Here is a 23,124-nt window from a genome sequence, read left to right as displayed (position 1 = left end):
ACCAAAAAAATAAAGTGGAAAAGCCTGTTTTCTCGTCTTTCCTTCTTCTTGACTGCACAAACACACACACAGTATATAATCTCTCCCCTCTAGCCTTCTCATGGGAGCGTTCAATGACATCATGTCTGGTCCTCCAGTGGATTGTGGGAATCATGAGGAATGCCACTCTTCCATATCAGGAAATTTGAGTTAAGATACACACTGTCACTCTTTCCACAAGTAGACACATACACAGATGATGGAATTTCAGTCTTCCATCATCTGTGTATGTGTCAGTATAGAGCAAATACTGCCTGACTGCTCCTCATTTTATCCTGCAGACATCCAGTGGCAACAGCCAAAAGCTATATGCAGGAACTGTAGAATCTATGTGATAAAAGAATTTGTTTGAACGTGGGATATTTCGTTTTGGGGGTGGTTTGTTTGTTTGTTTTGGGGTTTTGGGGGTAATAACCTCAAGGTTTACTGTTCTGTACCTGCAGGACGTGAAATTATGGCAGACTATTAATGCAAAAATGACACATGGAGGTTGGTAAAGAGGCAGCTGTGCTTGTTGTCCAGCATGGTGGGTGGAAAACCTGATCATGCCTGGCAGCTGGAAGTCATCTGAGCTTATGCAACGCCTGAGTGTGTTTACAGTGTATTTATGGACCTGGAATATTCACGTCCATACTATACATTGCACACACCTTTGATGCACATACATTCGAACAACAGATGCTCTCTGTCGTATTAAAAGCTCCAATTAATTTCACTCTTTTTCTCTCTGTCTCACTTGGATTTTTTTTTCTCTTCTGTTTTCTATTTTTAATTTTTATTTTGGCCTCTGGTGTTCACAACAGTCACATTCTCCTTTGAGCCGCTCAACATTTAGGCAGGTGAGTCACTGATGAAGAAAAGAAAAAAAAAACAGAGGGCGAATGATGGAAGAAAAGCAAAAGAGGCACCAGGACGGAGAAGCTGGGACAGTTTGGGGGCATGTATGAGCAGCAAAATTAGGCATAAACAACCTTTTTGTCCCAGTCCTTGTTGTGACACAGTTCGAGTTCCTCCCCCCTCATTTATTCTCTTTTAACTCTTTAGTTCATACGTTTCGACTCTCATTTTAAAACCAGCTCATTGTTCCCTGAGATTAATTAGTCGTCTCTTTCATTTTGTCCCCACCACCCCCACATATCCTCCCTCCAGTGAGCGAATCCCCATATAAAGATTGCATATTACCGAGTGCCCACGGTATATTAGGAACAGGACAAGTTTAGCAGTTTGCGGACGACGTTCAAAAAGACACACCGGTCATGTGTGTGGATGCTGTAACCTCGTATTATCTGCAGTGTAATAAAACAACATTTCTGTGTTGTTTACGTGCAGGAGAAGAAGAAAAAAGAAGCCTCGTCTTTGCCATCTGACTCAAAGGCAGCAATAATCATGTCAGCGATCAGTCTCCAGCCCTCAGGGACTGTCCTGCTCCTGTTTAACACCAGTGTGCTGGCCTAAATTCCCCCACTAACTCCCATTGTTATTATCAATGAATATCTATATTAATGCTGAGAAGAGTGAGGCAGACAAAATTATTTCATTCGCCACATATGACATAAGAACAACACACACACATGGCAAAGACAGCCTGGAAATCTGTCTTTTCATGTGCTCTTTTAATCATTGAAGAGGTGTGATCTAACAAGAAAAGAACATATTATGTGACTGATAAATATTTTTAACACTTATCTCAGTATTACAGTGTTTCCATATTATGGGATGGATACTTTAGCACGCCCGCATGTGTGCAAAAGAATCCCAGCTGTGTGAATCAAACTGCCGATCTTGACACCATCCCCGTGTTTCATCCATCAAGCTCTACAGGAACATGTGTTTTTGTTCTGCAACAATAGTATCGTGTTGCCGCACCTTTGTCACACCTGGTGCCGAAGGTATCAGGAAATATAATCTCAATACACGGTCAGACGAGGGCAACGATACTGTTGGCTGTCATTATTCGGGTCAGTTGAGTTTTATTCCTAGAACTGTTGCTGCCTGGCTTACTGTACGCTCTGAAAAAGCAACAGGGTTTAATGAGATATTGATTCAGCCCAGTGTAAATGGAAACACAAGTACATTACAAACTAATCGTAGCTTGTGAATAATTCTGCTGATCATCTCCAGGTCACAGGAGTTATTATGTGCTGCTTTTTATATGGTCCATTTCCATGAAAAGCATTTATCGTCAGGGATGTGTTTATGTAGTTTTAAGTCAAAAAAGGAAAGACTTTGTTAACAGGGTCGGTGCTAATAAATTATTTGACTCATCAATCTAAGTCACTCTGTGCAGACCACAAAGAAAAACAGTATCTACAGAGGTCAGAGGGTAATGTTCAGACCGCTTTAAGCTGATGAAGACAACAGAAACTCAAATAAGCGCTTATTACAACCAAGACATGCAGAAGAGCATCTCTGCAAATTTTGAAGCAGATGGGCTACAACAGCAGACCACACCGGGTACCCAAGGACAGGAAACAGAGGCTACAATTCACGCAGGCTAACCAAAAGTGGACTCTTAATTTCTGCTGCAACATTCACATAAACAACATGAAAGCAAGGATCCATCCTGCCTTGTATCAGCAGTTCAGGCTGTTGATGTGTGGGGTATTTTCTTGGCACACTTTGGCCCCTTGTACAAACTAATCATCGTTTAAATGTCAAAGCCTGTCTGAGTATTGTTACTGACCATCTGCTTACAGCAGAATAACGCTCCATGACACAAACTCATTTAAAACCAGTTTCTTGAACATGACACTGAGTTGAGTGTAGTCAAATGGCCTCTACGGGCACCAGATCTTAAACCAGCAGAGTACCTTTGGGACAAATTTGCAGCAAGTGTGCGATGCTGTCAAATCAACATGGACCGAAATCTTTGAGGAATGATTTCAGCACCTTGTTGAATCTGTGCCATCAAGAATTAAGGCTGCTCTGGACACAAAAGGGGGTCAAACCTGTTAGAATAAAAAGTCCAGTGAGTTTAAGTATACTATTGCCTCAGTTTGGACATGAACAGAGTGTTTGCATTGTAACATCTAGGCTAAATGTTCCAAAGCTTGTCCCTGACAAATACTCACTATGTTCTATTTAAAAACTAAAGTAATCCATAATATCTTTGCAATAATGGGCAAACAAACAATGATGAAAGGTAAGTTTACGAGGTTATTTCTCAGTATCTGGCTGCAAAAGAAAATGAAAATAGGCCGCATAATTAATTTGGCTAAGCAGAAAATGTTAATTAAATTTTCAATACCTGAACAAAAGCAATTAGGGAAAACATCGTTTAAATACCCTGTTTTGTCAAAGAATAAATAAATGAGCATTTAATGAATCTGTGGCACAGAAAGGAATGCATTAGCACGGGGGTAGAAAAGGCAATTTATAAAGAAGTGGTTACAAAGCAGATTATTTCTAGTTATGGTCTGTCCCGAGTTTCAAGACGAATCACCAGAGAGCTAAAAACTGCATCAATTGTTCTGATTTAAATTAAGACAGAGCAGATAGCCAGTCATCGCATGATGTTTGGCATCACGTCAGCGGCTCAAAGCACAGCGCTGGCAGATGTGTGTGTGTGTGTGTGTGTGTGTGTGTGTGTCAGGCACGAGTTGGCTGACTGGCAAGACGGAGACTTGTAGAGGGGTTCATGCATTTCTAGGTCAGAGGAAACTGTTATCTGTTCTTTCAAGTAGAAGACTGAATCCACAACATAACAGTTGAGTCAGAGTGATTGGACAAAATGGTCAGTACCGATTCTCTAAACGGAAACAATTATAAAGCTTTTTCTTGTCCATGTTAGAGAGGGTAAGTGCACATGTGTGAAGGTCGTGCTAATCTTACAGTGATTCACACAGTGTAGGTTTTATTGGTGGCACATTGAGCTCACCACTTTGGAAACATGCCCATTAAATGCACTCACTCACTCACACACACACACACACACACACACACTGTCCTCACGTTCCACACGCAGCTGTAGGGCTGTCAATCAAACCGCGAGAGGCTTTCATCATACTTTTATGAGCCCGTAAATAAAGAGCATGTGAAGTGTGCAGCCCCAAGCATGTCATCGGAAAGACTGTTTAATACCATTTGAAGTCACATTTGAAAACAGCACTCCGATGCTTAATGTGCATTTTTCGTTAGACAAGTCGGGCTTGTTTTTACTTAATTCTTTGTTATAATATGTCTTTGTGCAATTTTCTGAAACAATTTGAAAGCAACACAAAAAAGGCAAAGAAGTATTTTGTGGTAATATCACAAACAGGCACCGATCCACTGAGTGCACCATTCCTGCGAATTTGCACCGGGGTGCTATGATGACAGCGTAAAACTACCATTATTGATGCACATGCATCATCTTGGTAATGCAGTACAGTATATTTTTTTTGCAAACTATTCCAAGCTGCCTTTTTGTTCTTTTTACCATTATTCCTAAATACTGCTTCCAGTTTTCCAATAAGCCAGTGTAGGCAAAATACAATGTGCAACACTGGGGAAAATAATCTCCTTTGTAAGTTTACAACTGAGCCACACACACAGCGTGTGCACGTTCGTGTGTGTGGGTGTACAGTTTGATTCTTTGACCCTCCGCCAGTTAATTTTTATGAAGACTAAACAAATAAATTTGGATTATAGCAATCCTTTCTGAATGGCTGCTCTGCAACATAAATGAATCCATCAATATTTGTGAGACCTCAACCTTATTTAATCACAGCGTGTCCCTTGCTGCTTTAACATTCTGGTCTCTTTTCCCTGCTCTGCTTTGTTTTTTCTAAATTAAAGGGAACAAAGCCAAAAGCAGCGGAGAGGACAGAGAATATAGAGAGGGAAGAAGAAGGAGGGAAAGGAAGAGGCAGGACTGCAGACTGATAAATGTGGAGCTTTAGGCTTGAATGATTGGAATGGGACACAGATGGATTAGGCATTTAGCAACAAGAGAGAGCAGTGGAGCGATGAGAGGGGGAGACATTACAAGGGGGCTGGGGGAACCCGATACTAAAAATATCCATGTGTGAGGAAAAAAGAAGAAGAAAAAAAAGACACTCGCTGCACTAGTCTACGTCAAAAACATGGGATTAGGAATCAACGCTATTGGTGCTTCCTGTCTGTCAATCACACAGAAAAGAATGAAAACACTCCCTCCAGCCTCCATGTTTTGTCACCATGGTGGTGGAAGATGTCAACACCGTCTAATTCAGCGAGACAGATGCTTGCTATTAGCATTAAGGACAGATCTGGTGACACAACTTTAAGCCGAGGTCGTAATGACCAGCGTGACTCCTGTGACACACAAATGAAACGGTTGGACGGAGGGGGAACCGCTTGTCATCAGATAGCCCTGAGGGTCCAGCACAGAAATACTTGAACAATCTATCAGTGTGCATGCACGCACTTTATGAATTTCCTGACAGTTGCACAAACAAACTTACCAATGACGGTGTTAATGATGTGTAGATAATCATAAAAAAAGACTTGACGCTTGTGTTCGTGTCCGTGTTTGTGTGTGTTCCAAAGTACTTGTGAGGTGAGTGCATGATTCACCTCACAAATGATTTGTGCTCATCAACAAGCTGCTCTGTGTAACACGTTAGGCCATCAGTCTGTTTGCACTCTCAAGTATCTACAATCACTCACTGACAAACATGCCCACACACACTTAGACAGGGTTTAACTGACCTGTACAGCATGCCAGTCTTTTGTGCAACTGTCTCGTCTTTGCCCAGGCCAAACATTTTCAGGTACCAGTTGGTTTCCATCTCTCTGATTACGGCTGCCTTGTTTCTATGCTGTGCCACCTGTTTCCCGGAGGAGGAATTGCGCTTGGCATCCTGGGAGTTGCTGCGCTGGGCTTTTAGCCCACTGAGAGAGGCCACTGAGTGTTTTCGGTGCACGTGGGGAGGCTGGTGCCCGCCGGGCCCTCCGACGCCCCCTCCGCTGCTTCGGGCAGCTAGCATGGCCCCAGAGCGTGGCCCCCTCCCCTCAAGAGCAGAGCTCAGAGATCAAGGTGAAAAGAGCGCACTTAAGGTTTCCAAATGTTTCTTGATCCTGCACCTTCGTTTGGAGATGACGGTTACTCCAGCCTCAATGAGTGATGCATATCTCACTGTCCTGTAATCACCCAGCAACGCTCTCAATAATTTTTAGATACCTTCTACCAAACTATCTGAAACTGTCCTTAGCTCTAGAACTTCTTTCTCTTTGAACTTGGTTCTTTTTCTCTCCTTTCTGCCTGTCAGTGTGTCTGTCTGTGCAGAGTGCTCCCTGGTCTCTTATAGCCTCATCCAGCTTGAAACAGGATCCCAGTTTCCTTGTCTCGTCACAGCCTGCGCTGGCCTAAAAGGAGGGAGCCAAACACGACTGGGTGTCGACAATGCATACACACTCGCACAGTCTCTCACACACGCAGGAGTACACAACATATCCGAGTTCTAAAACAGCTGAAAGAATTATAAAAGGATACGATAACACACACATTGCAAACGCACAAGCCCGAGCTCATAATGCACAATTATAGAGAGAAGTTGTAAATTGGAAATACACACTGCACGTGATTGTTTGAAGCGCACACCCCTTTGCTTGTTTTTCATCTATAGCACTGACACCACTGCAGCAATTTAGATGTTACAATATAAACAGGGAAACCCAGTTTATTAAATATTCACAGTATTTTAAGTGACCAAAAAAGGGAGTCAGGGCATGGAACTGCTGTCTAGATTACTATGTTATTTGAAGTTGTATTGCATGTGTAGATTCTGTGTGTGCGTGCTCGCAGATTTGCATGCAAGGACATGTGAGTTCATTTTTCTAAGCAAAGTTCGATGCTCAAAATTGAACCCAACATTTCAATAATGTTTTTTTTAAACCATAGTCAGATGTAAATTATATTTCCTGCCAGAATGTACCAGAAACCGGTGAACAAAACAGCAAAGCACAATGGTGAAAAGAAGGGGAAAAGTGAAGGTGAGTGGAAGGACCCGCTCGGTGCACTCTTTCAAGCATTGTCTGTGGAGAGGAGAGGGATAGCATGCTGATGAGATGCAAATTAATGTCAGGAGAGCACAGGACCTACGGGGCTATTCGCCACCTGACTCAGCATAAAGCTAGTCAAATACAAGCAGTAAAGTAAAAGCAAAAGCAGGAAAGCAGAAAGAGGATTTGGGCTTATTGTGGAGTTCATTTAAAAGCAGGCTTAGTAAGGTGCCGTCACTTGAAGGCCAAGAGTGAGCTTTGCGGGAAAGCTTGGCACATAATGCAGTCTCCAAACTTTCGCTAACTTTCTCAAGTGTCTTGACTTCTGACAGAGGTAGACAAAAATGCTCCTCTTTTATATTGATCCATTAGTGGTTTATTATCCAGCCAACAGACCTTAAAAAGCAAATGCATGCACCAGTTTAAATGCACAGTGGACACCCAAAGATTGGTGTCCTCAGAGGTCAAGTGAATAGATCAGTGATGGAGTGTCAGCCCTAAATTATTCAACCAAGTAATGGGAGCCTGATAGCTCACTGGACATGTGTGAGGGGCCCGGGGCAAAGGTTGGGGTCAGTGCTGGCTGCAGGGTGAACCTCCGCCTATGGTCAGCAGCTAATTTGGATTGGAAACTTGCTGGGACTTTGCACTTTGTTGTTTACGCGGGATGTTTTTAAAATGTCTGATATATTAAAAAAAACAACTTAAAATATCAGAAACATATATGAAATTACAGACATGTTTCTTCAGTTTTTACATCTGGTTCTATGACGAACTGCATCAGTTTTTTCTTTTTCCATTTAGCCAAGATGTTAGTCGGTTGGGGAATTTCTGCTTGTTGCACCTCTTCTATATGACTGCTAGGTCACCTGTAGGGTCTTCAGTCAGATGCTATCAATATTCAAAATGTCACTCTTTTCTTCTTCTGTTGGCGGAGCAGAAAAGTCTCCCTGTCGTCTCCTGCAACTAGATCTCAGTTTAGGTTTTACGTCCAATACTTCTCTTCTTTCCACAGTAAGAGCCAAAAGCTACTTTTCTCTGACTTGTCAGCCAAGTCTTTCTGGCTTCTTCCAGTTACTCTTCACGTACCAACATCAGTGGCATCCTGCTTCCACAGGTTAGGTGATGGTTCTTCAGCCAAATCACTGCACTAACAGCAAAGATCTGAGTATGTCAGTCATTTCTTATACTAACTTCTTCCTTGGGACAGTTAGCTCAAAGATAATTTTGTTCTTGGTCTTACTGGACCACATTACTACCAAAGGGAGGAGACATACGTTGAACCTACATCCTTTTTTGGGTTCAAACACAAAGAGGTTCGCTTGTTGCCCATCATTTTGTCAATAACAACTGGTTCCCAGAGGACATTCCAGGCTCCAGTTGTCCAGATAACTCTATGTATTTACACAGATCAGTGCAATCCTACACTTGGAGTCGCTTCAGTTGCTTGCCTAATCAAATCTAAAAATAGACATTAGGTGAAATGTACCAGAGTTAAAGTGATCCCTCTCCTTTAATCTCAAACATTGTTCTGCCATAAAGCATGTCATGTTTGCATCCATCCTTCACATTACTGCCATCTTGTGGCTACAACTGGCTATTGCTACTGGAAGCTCTGCTTGCCTTGGATGCCATATGAAACTGTAGTATGTCTTCATTTTACGACCCATAAACAATGGCAAGAGCTTGTCAAGCTGAGAGGCCCAGAGACTTTTCTGGTTATCTGTGTTTGTTCATTGTGGATAAACTTTCGGTCTGTGATGGGAGACTGACAGGAGACTAGTGTGAGAACTAAGCTGCTGCTGAAACTACTTTCACTGCTCAGTTATGAACCACACTTTGGGTGGAAACAGCTGGCAATAGAAAAGAGATAAGCTTCTGTCATTTATCAATAGATAAGTTTTCTTACTGACCACAAGTGTTGGGTTCATTACACAAAAAAGTAATGTATAACATTTTACTTGTTGCTAATGCATTACACTATTTTATTTATTTAAGAAAGTAATTTGTTACACAACTCTCATAAAATTACTAAATCACACTGTGTTAAAATTACCAGTTAACAATCTAAACCTGAGGCAACAGTTCCACACACCGACATAAAACCCTGTGCTAATTAAGATATACATAAGGTCTTTATTTTAGTGTGCAAGTATGAATACAAAGCAAACATGAAAACCAGCCTAAAGAGACTTCAAAGCAATCATCACAATGATTCTACCTTAGAAACATGAACAGGTAGAAACGGTAGGCTGCAAACCTGACTGAGCATCACTTTTTTACCTGTTGAAGTTCTCGCTCTGGCTGCTGGGCTGGGGTCGGCACACATCAGCTTTATAATCACTGTGGGCTCTTAGCTTAGCTTAGCTTAGTGTTAGCATGCTGTCTGTGCGGGTGCTTACAAAGACCTGAAATTGTGTTAGCGGTTGCTTCTAGCCTGGATGCTGTTTGCACATACCTGTCACGCCCTTGTCCTTCTGTGCAATAAAAATAAAAGTAACGTCTATAGCTCCACTCCTCAAGAGCTTTATATAGAGCTTAATATTTTTGTGCAGAATATTTATTTTTTACTTTTGATAATTTATGTAAATTTTCCAATGATACAATTTTCTATGTGGTGGATATTTTCATAGTGTTTTCTTGCTTCTTTTGCTAAAGAAATGGTTCTAAAAACGTCCTCCACCACTCTTCATTGTCAGATAATAGTAAAACGTATAGTAAAATAGTAAATGTTTGGGGTAGTATGGTAGATGTTTATTTAATTATACAAATAATAATAATTTACTAAGACATCCATGTCGAGTCCATGAAGCTACAGGAGGCTATCAGCATATTTAAAGAATAAAGGACAGCATAAAATGGTTATTATTTGTCTTGTTAATAGGTGGAGGGTGCTTTTTGTGTGTCTGTGTGTGTCTGCTTCCCTTTCTGCAAAAGTCACTGCAGCCCTCTGACATCAAATCAAGTTTCCTTCTTCTTACACTGGAGAGTAACATTTAGGCGGGTAGTAGTTAGAAGTGTTATGTGTTAGTTGGCCAGGATTTCACATGGCTCAGAGCTTTAGCATCTCCCAGTGTTAGAAGTTAATTTCCTCCTAGCTTAGTGCGTCCACTTTTGGTCTCTTGAGATAAACCATCATATTTCCAAAGTTCACATGGACCTGCACTCACCACCTCTACTTGGAGACCTGTTGTCCTTCAAGGTCATTTAGAAAATTTGTCACACAGTGTGTATCGAACCTGACCCGTGTGCAATGTCGGAGTCACTAGGGTGGAAATTCTAGGACGAACAAAATCCGTCATTCGTGTTGTTTTCATGAGCTCTCACTGAAAGGTAAACTGATAGTACTACTACTATTACTACAGCAAATACTACAGTATAGGTGGATATACAGACTACATTTATATAAAGAGAGAGAGAGGAAGGGTGAAATGCAGTAAAGGAATGGTGAGAGGGTGATAAAGAAAATGTGGTGACATTATAGAGTTTAAACAAAAAGACACACAAACATGCACACACACACATATGTACTGCACAGGTGCCAAACTGTGTGGAGCAAAACAGGACAGCTGCTCCTTCCACTATTAAATTAGAAGACGCATGTTGAGCCTTTGCACCTCCCACTGGTCTCCATTTTCTCTCACAAAGTGTTTTTTTAATATGTAGCAGCCACTTATTTCTCTTTTAACAAAAGAAAATTAGTAGAATAAGATATATGTAATATTTTATTTTATATTTTTATAAGCAATATGTCCTGGAGTGTTGTAAAACTAAGGGCAAGGAGCTAGCTTCACACGTCCGATACCCTGCTAGTGTTCTTTCAACAGAAAAGAAACTCCTTTGATTAGAACAGCTCCTGACAGGTTAGTTCGTTTTATCTTCAGTATGAGATGCTGGAAAGAGATAATTGCAGCTTTGAAATATTATTTATTGCAGGCGTTTTTCTTCTCACTCCACAGGGGGGAAATAGACTGTATAAATACAGTTAGTGACAGGTGTCAGCTGCCAACACTGTGATCTTCTTAACATGCGCCTGAAGTATAATAGTAATAGAAGAAGGAATATAGCTGTATAAACTAAATGAAATATGTCTTTGTGAATTACACACATACAGATCACCAGGAGCTCAAGTGATCCTTTACACGCCTGGGTCCCTGAGTGCAAGGTAATGACACAAATGTCATGGAAACTATTCTGAAGTGACTGGTTTCATGACGATGAAAGGTCCTTAATGGTGTTTACTGTTTACCTGCCTATGTAACCAGTGAGGGTAACTTAAGCTATGAGAAGAGGTGAAGGCAAGTTTTGATAAGCTTCATGTAAGGAAGTAGTCTTTTGTTCTAAATTGCAATGGCATGTTGGGAATTTTATGGAAAAGCAAGCAGAGACTTTCCACATTACCCTCACCCCCAACCCTCACATGGACTCCATCACTTTTCTGCACAACTTCATTTTCTCTCTATTATAACTGATCTCTGGTCTCCCAACAGTTTAAAGTAAAAGATGCGCATAAAAAAACCTGTCTGCCCAGCTCCAGTCCAGTAGTTAATGGGAGAAGGACATGCCTGTAAAACAGACACAGCTATAGTTTCCTACGAGCAGGAAATCAGTGCAGCTTTCAGAGGCAATAGCAGACTGCAGCTGCAAGATGACAGTAATGTAAACGATAGATGCAAACGCGCAAGCGGCTTCATGGCATTTCAACAACATCGTATATTTTAATTTATGTCTGTTTTTAGATTGAGAAGTCAAGCACTGCCTTGCTTGACTTGCTTATCATGATGGAATGCCACTGCTGAAATAACATACCAATGAAATGAACAACATTATTAAATGAGTGGAAAGTCTTATAAGTAAATTCTTATACTGTTATGGACCCAGCAACATAGAGTTTGGGTCTTCTTCCCCTTTTCTTTCTCTCCACCTTTACTTTCAAGCTTCAGGTGGAAGTATTGGGCTGGCTCTGCTGTACTGGCCTACGCATGGGCTCCTGGTTCCTGGTATTTAAAGGCTGGACGGTGTAGCTGTCTCTGCTAGGCTGTTCTTGTCGTTACCATGGTAATCAGGCCTTCCTTTTTACCTGCTACTGTTTTTGGCTTTTATTCTATGGTATCGTGTGTTGATCTCCTTCCTAGTTGTCTGCTTGGACCCCAACCTGAAAATCGGTTTACCTGGATATCCATTTACCTGAGTCTGTCTACACCAATCTGTTTCTCCTATTCCCAGCCAGGGAAATGACTTACCTGTTTTCCACCTGTCTGCCTACTCTCCAGCTCTCTCATATTCTCGCCTGCCAGTCATGTAGCCTTCTGGTGCCTCTGTTCAGGAAACAACAAGTAAGCCAGAGGAAAAACATTTCAAATTCAGCAATATTCTGTTCTATTCATCCTGGCAGTTGGTATTATGTCCTTTCCTCTCAGTTTCTGAGTTTCCAGTCCCTGCCCTGTGATATATCCTACCTCGCCATATAAATGCATCTACCAAAACTCTTGAATGAGGTTGAACTTTGGTGACCTTGACCTCAAGGCCAAAGGTCAGGTTCTGAAAATCCTCTAGGATTTTCCAATTGACACCATCTTTTAAAAACCTCTGAAGAGTTTGAATTTCAGTAACCTCGACCTCAAAGTCAGAGGGCACGTTTTCTGAAAATCTGTGAATGCAATAACTCAAGAAGAGTAGGATTTTGAAACTGATACCATGGGTGCTACTGTGGGGCTGTGGGGGTATCACTGGCAGCTTTCAGTACTTTTAGAACTGAAGAAGCATCTTGGATAAGAGAAACTTGAAGAAGTCCAGTTGCCATTATTTTTTTTAAGCTCCTAAGACTACCACAACCTGGATGTCTGAGAACCTACACAGACTTCCACAGCTTGTTAACAACGATAACCAAGTAAGCAATTCTGGAAAACTTGTGTGAGTCTATCTCCCTGGTACATCACTGTAATCTAAGACACTTACCTCCACAAATTCCTGTTTCCATCACATGTGCTGTTAAATTTCGAGTTCCTGCTGGCAGTTTAAAAGGTGTAGACAGACTCTGGCAAGCCCAGATCTAAATGTTCCCTTCCATAACTCTTGCATGAACATGATGGTAACTGATAACTAATCAGAGCCACAGAACAAAAAAACAGTCCCACCTTCTCAATCAATCAGTCATTTTCATGTTTTGGCCGTTGTAGCACAGGAATTTCCCAACTTCCACCATTATGAGTATTTAGATTTTTAAGTTATTGAATTTCATATTTATTAGATTTTATACAGAAGGGGACTTGCTAAACACTGGATTTTGCACTTGTCAAGAAACACAAATGCTATAAGCCATCAGTTTGAAATAGGCACAGTTCTTATTTATAGCAGACAGGTGTTGAGAATTGACGTTTACTAAAAACACAGAGTGTAAACTATTCTGACAGCCTACAGATAACTGAAAACAAGCACGGACGCACGCTCAGAAACAAAGTAAAATTAACATACACATATATGCAGTGATGCACGTGCACACATTATGTCTCAATTTAGCACCAGTGTTTCTGTTCATTGTCGTCAGCTGACAATAACTTATAAACATTCCTTCCTTCACCCCTCTGTCACCAGGGGAATTTATTACCGTCCGCACCGATAGCTTTGATTGGACACAGTTCACCATTTCCCAGAAAGTCACGTGCTCAGGAGTGAGAGAGAACACACACTCACACACACACTCACAGATCAGCACACAGGCTGACGTGCAGAAAAAAAATAGCAGTGGTGGATGATGATGATGATGATGATGATGAAAGAGGCATAAAGCAACACAAAATATAGCTTTTCCATCATTTGTAACACAGACATTATCAAAGCATTATAGCAGCAAACACACACAGACCCACACATGATATCATGATGCGCTCTGCTGTCTCTGTGCTTCCTTTTATCTCTTCAGCAGTAAGAGCCCATCACATGCAATCCATCATAATTAATATCTCTCCATCTCATAAAATTAGTCTGAAAAATTCATCATATCTTTTTAATCTTTCACCACTCCATATATATTGATGTAGTATGTTTTTTTCCTGTATTGATATCAAATTAGAGCCTTTCATCAAAGTAATTTGATGTCTTAAATCAGAGTGAGAGTTGTGGCCAATTTAGTGCATATACAACCAACATGCATTTTAAAAAGAAGAAGAAGAAAAGAAAATCTTACATCAGCGCCCTCTGCTGGATTGTTCTAGCCAGCTAAGAGCTTTACAGTGATGTGAAAGTGTGAAGGAGAAAGTAGTTCTCCTTCTTGTTAAATCATGAATTAACAGTGATTAACCACAATTATTCCAAGAGCACATTGACGACTCATCCAGGAGATTACAAAAGAACCCAGAGCAACATTAAAGAACTGCAGGCCTCACTTGTTTCAGTTAAGGTTTCATGATTCAACAATAAGAAAGAGAGCGGGCAAAAATGGCATCCATGGGAAGAGTTCAAGGAGAAACCCAATGCTGACCAAAAGGAACACAAAGGCTTATCTCACATTTGCCAAAAAAAAAACATCTTGATGATCCCCAAAACATTTGGGAAAATATTCTGTGGAGCAATGAGACAAAAACTGAACTTATTAGAAGGTTTGAGTCCTGTTACATCTGGCATAAAACTAGCACAGCACTTTAGAAAAGGAAATTCATACCAGCAATAAAACATGATGGTGGTAGTTTGATGGTGTGGGACTGTTGTGCTTCCTCAGGACCTGGAAGACTTGCTGTGGTAAATGGAACCACGAATTCTACTGTCGACCAAAACATCCTGAACGAGAATGTCTTGGGTTCTGCTGCAGGACAATGATCCAAAAAAGTCCACCACTGAATCGCTTAAGTAAAACAAAATGACGACGTTGGATTGGCTCAGTCAAAGTCCTGACCTTAATCCCATTGAGATGCTGTCGCATGTCCTTAAAAAGGTGGTTCATGCTCAAAAACCAATTCTCCAAAGAAGAGTGGGCCAAAATTCCTCCACAGCGCTGTAATAGACACATTGCCAGTTTTCGCTAACGCTTGATTAAAGCTGTTGCTGCTAAGGGTGGCCCAGCCAGTTATTAGGCTTAGGAAACATTTAAGTGTGACAAACATAGAAAAAAATGGAACATCAGGAAGGGGCAAACACGTTTTCACACCACTGTACAATACATTTCAAATGTCCTTATGTTTTTCTTGATATCAGCCCCTGACATCAACATCTGGCCTGTTGGCTGCTTAACCCTCTAAAGCCAAGTATATCATATTTGCTAAATTGTTTTTTGTGAGTTTTTGTGACTTCTGCATCATTAGTAACCTGATCAGAAACGGTCTTAGTGGAAAGGCGGCTGCATTTTAACTAGTGGTGTTGGAGATCTTGACAAAGCTCATGAAATTATGAAGTACCATTAAATTTTGATCCACCATGCAAAACCATCTGGAAAGTATCCGACTGGCAAATTCTTAATTTTTCGGGATGACACCAACACATGTCAGATGCAGCAAAAGCATACATAGATCGAAAAACACACAATTAAAAAAATTGAACACTATCAATCTTGGATTGGCCTCCAACACCCAAAGAAGAGCTTTGAATGTCCTTCAAGAAGCCTGGAGAACTATTCCTGAAGAACAGCGGGGACAGTGCATCGCTTTCATATATTCTGCATTTGATGGTAACTTATGTAACTGCCTTGGTTTTGGCCTACAGTGTTGTCTTTACTAATGGATCATGGCAGGCTCTGGTGCTGTCCAGCTCTTCATCCTGAAAACTTGTTATTTGATGTCTGTCTGCCTTTGAGATGTTGGCTGGCTCTCGCTCTGTGAGGTTGCTGTATCTACCAGCCACTTGGCCTTGGTGTTGTGTAATACCTCGCTCTCCCAGATGTGTGTGTATGGGTCTGTCCTTGTGCTATTATTCCCTTGTAGCTAAGCAAACACCCTGGATGAATCTTTGGAGAACAGGCCATTTATTCTCTTGGCTTCTCTGGTATATCTCTTCAGCCTAGTGGCCAGAGCCGTGAGGCTTTGTTTGGCCGTTTCTAGAGCCTCATTTATAGACATTTTGTTGTACCTCTTTTTTATATAGGACCTGTCTCTACTAACAGTCTTCTGCACTTCAGTGAACAGACTGGCTGAAGGAAGAACAGGACTCCATGATTGCCTGGCAGCAAAAATAACAGGGCTGCTAACAGCAGGTACTTATCTAGACTGTCATAACAGATATAAACTGGTGGACTCATAATGGAGCCTCAGGAGGTTGAGTTCAGTGCATTTATTTACTGTGAATGACAATGGATGAAGATGGATAAGCAGTCAGAGGGTTTCAGGGCTCCAGTTCAGGTAAATTAACAGAATAATATGTCTTCATAGGAAAAACTCTTTCTCACTTGGAAGGATCCTGAGTCCTGCACAGAGGGGAACAGAACAGGTAAGCTGGAAACCTAAGAAAAGCACAGCACAGACTGAAGCAAGAGTAGCCAACAAGACTCCTAAGTAGTGACCAGGTGATCACAGGATTGCCAACAGGTGAGTTTATCAGCACAGGTGTGCTGGACACACACATGCACGTCTATACACAGAGATAGAAGATGAAGAGTGGAGGGATAGAGAGAGAAAAGGGTGAGCCAGCACAGGAGGACTGGAGGACCATGTCATGAATGGCAAAACAATCCTAATCATGAAGGAGCCCCACAAGGGCACAATGGCATCAAACTACCAGGCAAATGCCTCTCCACATCACCGAAGCTCCTAACAGGCATGGTAGCAACTTAGCAGAGTAGGCAAATGAGGCAATGCATGAGCACAACTCAGAAAGGCATTAGAAATAACGTGAGAGGGTTATAGCACCAGCTCCTGGTTGATAGAGCAGTACACCAGGGCTCTAAGACCAGGCAGACCAACCTAAGCACTGCTTGGATTGACTTCAACAAAGCCTATGACTCAGTGCCCCACACATGGATACTGAAGTACTTGGCACTATGCAAGGCTGATAGTGCGCCAATAACATTCATTACAAACTCATTTGTACTATGGAAGACAACACAGGAGGCCAACTCCAAGGCATCAGATCCACTTTTTATTAAAGTTATCTAGCATAATATATAAAAATCTACAAAAATAATAATAATGTTTTTCTTTAAGGAGAAAAATGTATATTTTAGTGAATGATAATGACATAATGATAATTGTAATGATAATAACATTTATTATATTATTAAGTAATAAAATTATCCAACAGAGGTGCACTATACATACATTTTTGTGTTTTTTACAGGAAGCTAAGTGTATGCAATTTGTTTTAAAGAAATGGACAGTGTTTGAAAAGAGGTTTTACATTAACAGCCTGAACTTGCTATTATATCTACAAATATATCTGTTTTTGGTACACACATTCAGTCTATTTAGGTATTCAGAGATGGACACAATTTTGCATGAATACTTGTGGATCCAAAAGAAATATATATATCTTTTTCAGAATAAAATATTTTGCCCATTAATTATAGACCAAGCATGATGATGTGATCAACACGACTAAAAAGCCTAATTAAAAGCACCAGCTGTCAGTGGCACAACTTCTATCTACATTATTTTTACATTTGTGGCTAATTTTAGTTATTACTTCGCCACTAGTCATCGATAGCAGTGGTTGCAATTGTAGCCTCAGTTGCAGTCGTAGCGAGAGACGCTGACGTCCCAGTTGAGGTTCCATCTTTAGGTTTGGGTCGGGGCTTCATCAGCTCCTCCTTATTACGATCAGGTTTGATCAAAAGGATGTAGCACTTGGGCAAGAAGATGCAGGTCAGCAGGCCAAAGCTGGAAGCCAGGATGGCAAAAATCTGAACGGCAACCATGAACTTGCCACGGGTGCTGAGGTAAGCCGGGACAAAAGAGATCCACACGATGAAGAAGACCAGCATGCCGAAGGTAAGACATTTTGCCTCACTGTAAAAGTTTTTAAAAAGAGAACACAACTAATGTGACAAAAATATAAATGACATTGTGTGTTATGAAATATTTCCCCCACAAGAAAAATTAGGCTGTGCACTGCAAAATGCTTAACTATCCTTTTGTGACCTACCTGACGTAGTCCTCCAGTTTGCGAGCTATGAAGGCAAAGATGAAGGCCAGCAGAGCCAGCAGGATGTCATAAGCAAAGATGCAACAGATGAAAATCACAGAGCCTTCGTCGCACTCGAGAATGATCTTTGTATTCTGACCAGAGGTGTTCTTGACCGGGTGTGGAGGTAGGACGATGAGCCACACTGTGCACGCTATAGCCTGGGAAGAAGGATGTTAATGTCCGCAGTACTTCCACATGGTTTTAAGTTACAAACATTTAGAGGTCAGGGACAGACGTATTTTACAGCTGGTTAAGATTTACCCCAGTGATGAGTTATTTATGTTTACCTGTATTAATGTAGCTACAGCAGCTATTGCCCTCTGGTGAGCACAGGTGAGACGGTCGACCTCGGGGATAGCAGGGGCACTGGTGTCATTGTGGAGTGTGTTGGTTACGATGACATCAGGACTGCCATCATTCGCCGCTGCTTCAGCGGCTGCTCTTGCAGCAGCTTTTGCAGCTTTGGCAGCAGCTTTTGCTCGGGCTCGGGCAGCTTTCAGCACCTGGGCTCTCAGCATCAATACTGCTGCTTTACCTGAAGGGAAAAAAGTTCACTGTGAACACACAGATTGCCTTTTTGCCCCTTATAGAGAAAATCTCAGTGATTTTGATTTTGACTGGATCAAGGCACATAAAAAGGTTAAATAAGCTATAAAAAATGGGAAATGATTTCAATTGGTAACCAACCAATTATGGAGGAAAGGCAGAGGGCGAATCCTAGAGCCAAGGCTACTTGACTGGTCATGCAGCTCCAGTGCTGTGGCTCTCCGAGGAAGACGATGGAGCAGAGGAAGGTCACCACCAGAGAGAAGAGCAGTGAAAAACTCAACAGTGTATCGTTGGCTTTCACCAGAGGGGTTCCAATGTGCATAATAAACAATACCTGGGAGAAAAAAATAAGAAGTTAAACATTTTTTTTTGCTTGTTTCCTCTCCACATTGGAGCTTCTCAGAGGTATAATTTTGTGTTTGGCTTTTCTCACCCCGACAGCGATGGTGACTAAAGCTCCAAAGGCAGAAATGGCAATAAGAGTAATTCCCAGTGGTTCTCCAAAGGCCAGGAACTCAATTAGTTTTGGTACACAGGCGTCATGAGCCGCATTGGACCAGAAATCGCCAGTGCACAGGATGCATTCACGGGCATCTGTGATAAAGGGAGGCCAAGTGTAATACGAGGGCAGCAGGACCATGTTTACCATAATCTACATGTGCTAATGGTGTTGGGTCTATTTCAAAATTCTTGAGTTTTTAAATTGTCAACAGTGACTGTGCTTTGAGTGCTCAAGTAGAGTAGAAGAATGAGCCCATGAACCATTTAAGAAATGTAGTCCTGTTGTTTAATTACCAGTTGTGTTGCTGATCTCTCCGTCAGCACAGGGAATGCAGTCAAAGCAGCAGACCGGCTCTCCCTGTCGGATCCCCTTCCTGGTGCCCGGCTGACAGTTCTCACTGCACACTGACCGAGGAGGCTTTTACACATAGCAACAGAAATACATGAGCTACCGAATCATAATCTAAAAAGAGCATATGCTAACTTCTTCTTTATCGATATACCGCTGACCTCCAACATGTCATTGTTCCACACAATGGAGTCGTTCATTATGGTCATCCTGTCCCCTGGAGCTGCAGAGCCATTGTAGTTCCCCACAGTGACATAAGATATCTCCCCATTATGATTGACCTGCCAGTTGATGATGTCATAGAAGCCTTCTACATCTCCGTCGTTAAAGAAGATCTCCTCCCCTGTGTTTGGCATTTTGAAACGCACGTTCTTCACGTAATACATCAGCTAAGGAGGAGAAAAATTGAGGTTTAAGTAGCAAAAGTACAATACGCACACACGTGACCTCATTATTGCACACGTTTACCTGCCACGGCTCAAAGTTGTTGATGTCAGCACAGGTTTTCCCGACAAACGGCCCTTTTCCAGGTTCACAGTGCTCCAGGTTGTGCAAGGCGTGGGCCACAGCATACACAGCTTTGTACACACTGCGTGAAACAGTTTCCTCATTATTATAAACATCACCACCCTGCTACAGCGAGACAACAAAAGGACAAATGTGCCTTTTCAGAATTAGTACCTTGCTTACTCGGGAGCTATTTTCTGTGGTAGAAACAGTTCACAGGAAAGCTGCACACACTGCACTGAGTGAATGGTTCACACAGGGCTCACTGCTACTGAGGCTTTACATACAGGACTAAAATAGATAACTATAAATTGCTTTCAGGAACACTGTGCGACAACAGCAACAAAGTTGCTCTCAGTGTTTTCTCAGTGTATGCTGCAACAGTAGCACATTTAATTGTCTGGGTTAAGGTTATATATCAGTTGCTGTTTTTGGTTGGTTGTTTTTTGAGCGGTGGCATTATGAGCTGACCTGTAAGTGATTCGTAACTGAGAGACGTCAGAGTACGTGTTGTTGAGTTGTGCCACAGACTCCTGCCCAGTACACAGCCCATCAGGCAATCCTGTCACTGTCCTGGACAGTGTGCCGTTCACGTACGTGGCCCTCTGTTTTGCCATTCTCAGAGCTTTGCTGTAGTCCAACGTGCAGTTAAACAGCTGCAAGACAAAAGTAAAATCACAAAATTGTTATATTCGGGATTTGTGGGGCGTCTGTTTAATTGTCAGTGTTTTCAATGAAGGTTCACCATTCACAGTTTAATTGTCACTGCAATACTGATTCTACCATGTAGGTGTTTGCAAGTTCCCAAGGTTAACAAACACACCGTCTCCCAGAATTCCTCAGTGAGCAAGTCTGCATAGGGGTCCAGATTCAGTAGATGATGCTGAAGACCGGGGATGTCAGCCCTCTTCACCCCAAAACCCAGGGTGCCGGCAAGGACTGAGCTCACCTGGATAGAAGCATTCAAATAATCAAGCTAAGCTCAAACAGTAAAATTTGGTCCAGACTGGTTTAAACCTTCTGGATTTCTTCACGTTCGGTCATCAGTCAGCTGTTTGCTCACCCCCGGCGGCTGGCTGATGAGAGCAGAGGTAATCCAGGCCTCGCTGGCGATCCAGGTACGGTTGGTCACATTGTTGCGGAGCAGCTCGTTGATGAGAGGACTGAGGTCCACGTCAGATGAAAAGACCACAATGATCTTGGCTGTGGAGTCAATTACAGTTTGAACAATGCGGTGGATGGCCTCTGGGGAATGCACCTAAAGTCCAAAGATCAGAGTACAATTTTTTTTTCAGCAGAAATGAAATGCCTGTGTGAACTAACAGTTGGTTTAGGGAAATACTGACTGGCGAAACTGACTAAAATCTGTCCACCTTGGGCAAGGTCTCAGAGAAGGAGATGCAGACGCCAGCTTGCTCAACCTGGTCCTTGAAGTCTTTGATGCCGTATTTGCCATAATCATCATCAGCAGCTATGGTGCCCACCCAAGTCCAACCAAAGTGTAGCACCATCTTGGCCATAGCTGTAGACTGGTGCTCGTCATTGGGAATGGTCCTTAAGAAGGTGGGGAACTGGAACTTACTTTTCAGAGCAGAGCATGTCGAACAATAACTGACCTAAAGACAAGAGTACGAACACGCTGTTGCTTTTTGCCTGAACTCTTTATCTTTGTTCATTTTCCTTAACTTTATCAATTTTTTTGACCCAAGTGTCAGGCTTACCTGCGGAAAATGATAAAGTCCCAGGATCCTGGCAGTCGCGATGGACAGATCCGAGCCACCGGCTCCCACTAGAGCAGCCAGTGGTGCCCCATCGCCGCAGCGGTAGTTGGGTACAGCTTCGTCTTGGCCTGTCAGGTAGGTCAGGGTGCCCTCCACAGCCTTGGAGATGGTGAAGCAGGAGTCGTAGATGACGTAACCCAGGTCAGTTTTGGGAAGCAGGTCGTGCCTTGCATTAATTTCCTTGATGGCAAACAACATGGTCTGTGCCCAGCGGAAGGTACGAAAGTTAAACCTACAGGATGATAAGTGACGAAGGAACAGCAGATTAATAAAGATCAGCCAGTACAAACAGTTGTGCAAGAAAGAACCTTTCTTTCAGTTAATACAGGTATTCAGTGTATGCAGAAAATGACAATACATGAAAACCAACTAATTGCAATCCATTTTAGTCTTGTGACATTATAATTTAAACTAGCCCTTAATAAATTTGCTGATTATTGTTGTGTGCTACACTTTGTAGGCCTGCCTCCATAATAATATGGCCTGCTGTAACTAATTGGCCCCAGAGGTGTTACACTACTCTGTCTTGATTCTGTTATAAAATTATGAAGCCAAGACTCCCAGGAGTAAACTGTCAGGTTGGAAAGTACTAAAATGAGGATACTTTAACAAAATTTCTTTAATCATTTAAGATCCTATATAAGTTTAATTTTAGTTCGTTTAATACAGTGTACCAGCGCCCTAAGCTAGAAGACTAACCCAGCATAGTAACGATGATGAAAAAAGACACATAAACATGTCCGACTCACCCCACACAGCCTGAGGAGAGAGGCACACTCGAAGTGTTGCCCTTGTTGGAAGCAACGCGCTTGTGAACAGGAAACATTCCCCCAACCACGACCGTCTTCTTTTCTACGTCCTTATAGCCGCCCAGGTTGAACTTGGCCTTCAGCTTGCATGTAGACTGTGCCGAGAGAGGTCTGAAGATGCAGAAAAGGGCACATAATCCAAGGAAAAAGAGTTTGATGTCCATGCTGTGTAGACGCAGACAGGGGTTGTGAGCTCTAGTAGCTGTAGACAGCAAATGGAAGCAGCAATGTTCGACAGGTGTCTTATCTGCTCTCTGGGGAAAAGTGCTGCACGAGGCAACCTAACAGATTCAGCAGGGCAAAAGAGGAGGGCCACGGGTTGAAATGAGCAGCTGATGGTATCTTCATTGTTTTCTCAATATGAAACACAGACAAGGGTTTTAAAATTTTGATTAAACACACAAGCTTTATGCCAATTTGTCATTAATAATGTAAAAATAATAATAAAATAGGTGTGCTTCAAATCCAAAGGCTGCAAACAGGTTTAAGCTTCTTCCGAGGAACGAAATCTGGACTTTGG

The 23,124-nt window shown here is 42.0% G+C and overlaps 1 protein-coding gene across 1 annotated transcript; it reads right to left on the bottom strand.

The window, feature by feature from the left end:
- Positions 1-17,238: 17,238 nt before the first annotated feature.
- Positions 17,239-22,768, bottom strand: LOC116330344 (vomeronasal type-2 receptor 1). Its single transcript, XM_031752626.2, has 14 exons — positions 22,545-22,768; positions 21,736-22,027; positions 21,388-21,630; positions 21,078-21,272; positions 20,838-20,963; positions 20,486-20,670; positions 19,976-20,096; positions 19,669-19,896; positions 19,453-19,576; positions 19,091-19,251; positions 18,796-18,991; positions 18,396-18,643; positions 18,067-18,266; positions 17,239-17,930 (listed from the first exon to the last, which is right to left on the bottom strand). Exons 1-14 carry the CDS (start codon positions 22,766-22,768, stop codon positions 17,615-17,617), a joined length of 2,859 nt encoding a protein of 952 aa, XP_031608486.1. The 3' UTR covers positions 17,239-17,614.
- Positions 22,769-23,124: the final 356 nt, after the last annotated feature.

Source organism: Oreochromis aureus, linkage group 14 (assembly GCF_013358895.1).
Source record: "Oreochromis aureus strain Israel breed Guangdong linkage group 14, ZZ_aureus, whole genome shotgun sequence".
NCBI classification, from domain to species: domain Eukaryota; kingdom Metazoa; phylum Chordata; class Actinopteri; order Cichliformes; family Cichlidae; genus Oreochromis; species Oreochromis aureus.
This window is presented reverse-complemented; position numbering and strand designations above follow the sequence as displayed.

Coding starts and splice junctions, on each gene's coding strand:
- LOC116330344 (XM_031752626.2), bottom strand. CDS start 22,768: ATGGACATCAAACTCTTTTTCCTTGGATTATGTGCCCTTTTCTGCATC. Junction 19,577..19,668: donor GGAACAATGACATGTTGGAG/GTCAGCGGTATA, acceptor TATGTGTAAAAG/CCTCCTCGGTCAGTGTGCAG. Junction 18,992..19,090: donor TAGTCACCATCGCTGTCGGG/GTGAGAAAAGCC, acceptor TTTTTCTCCCAG/GTATTGTTTATTATGCACAT.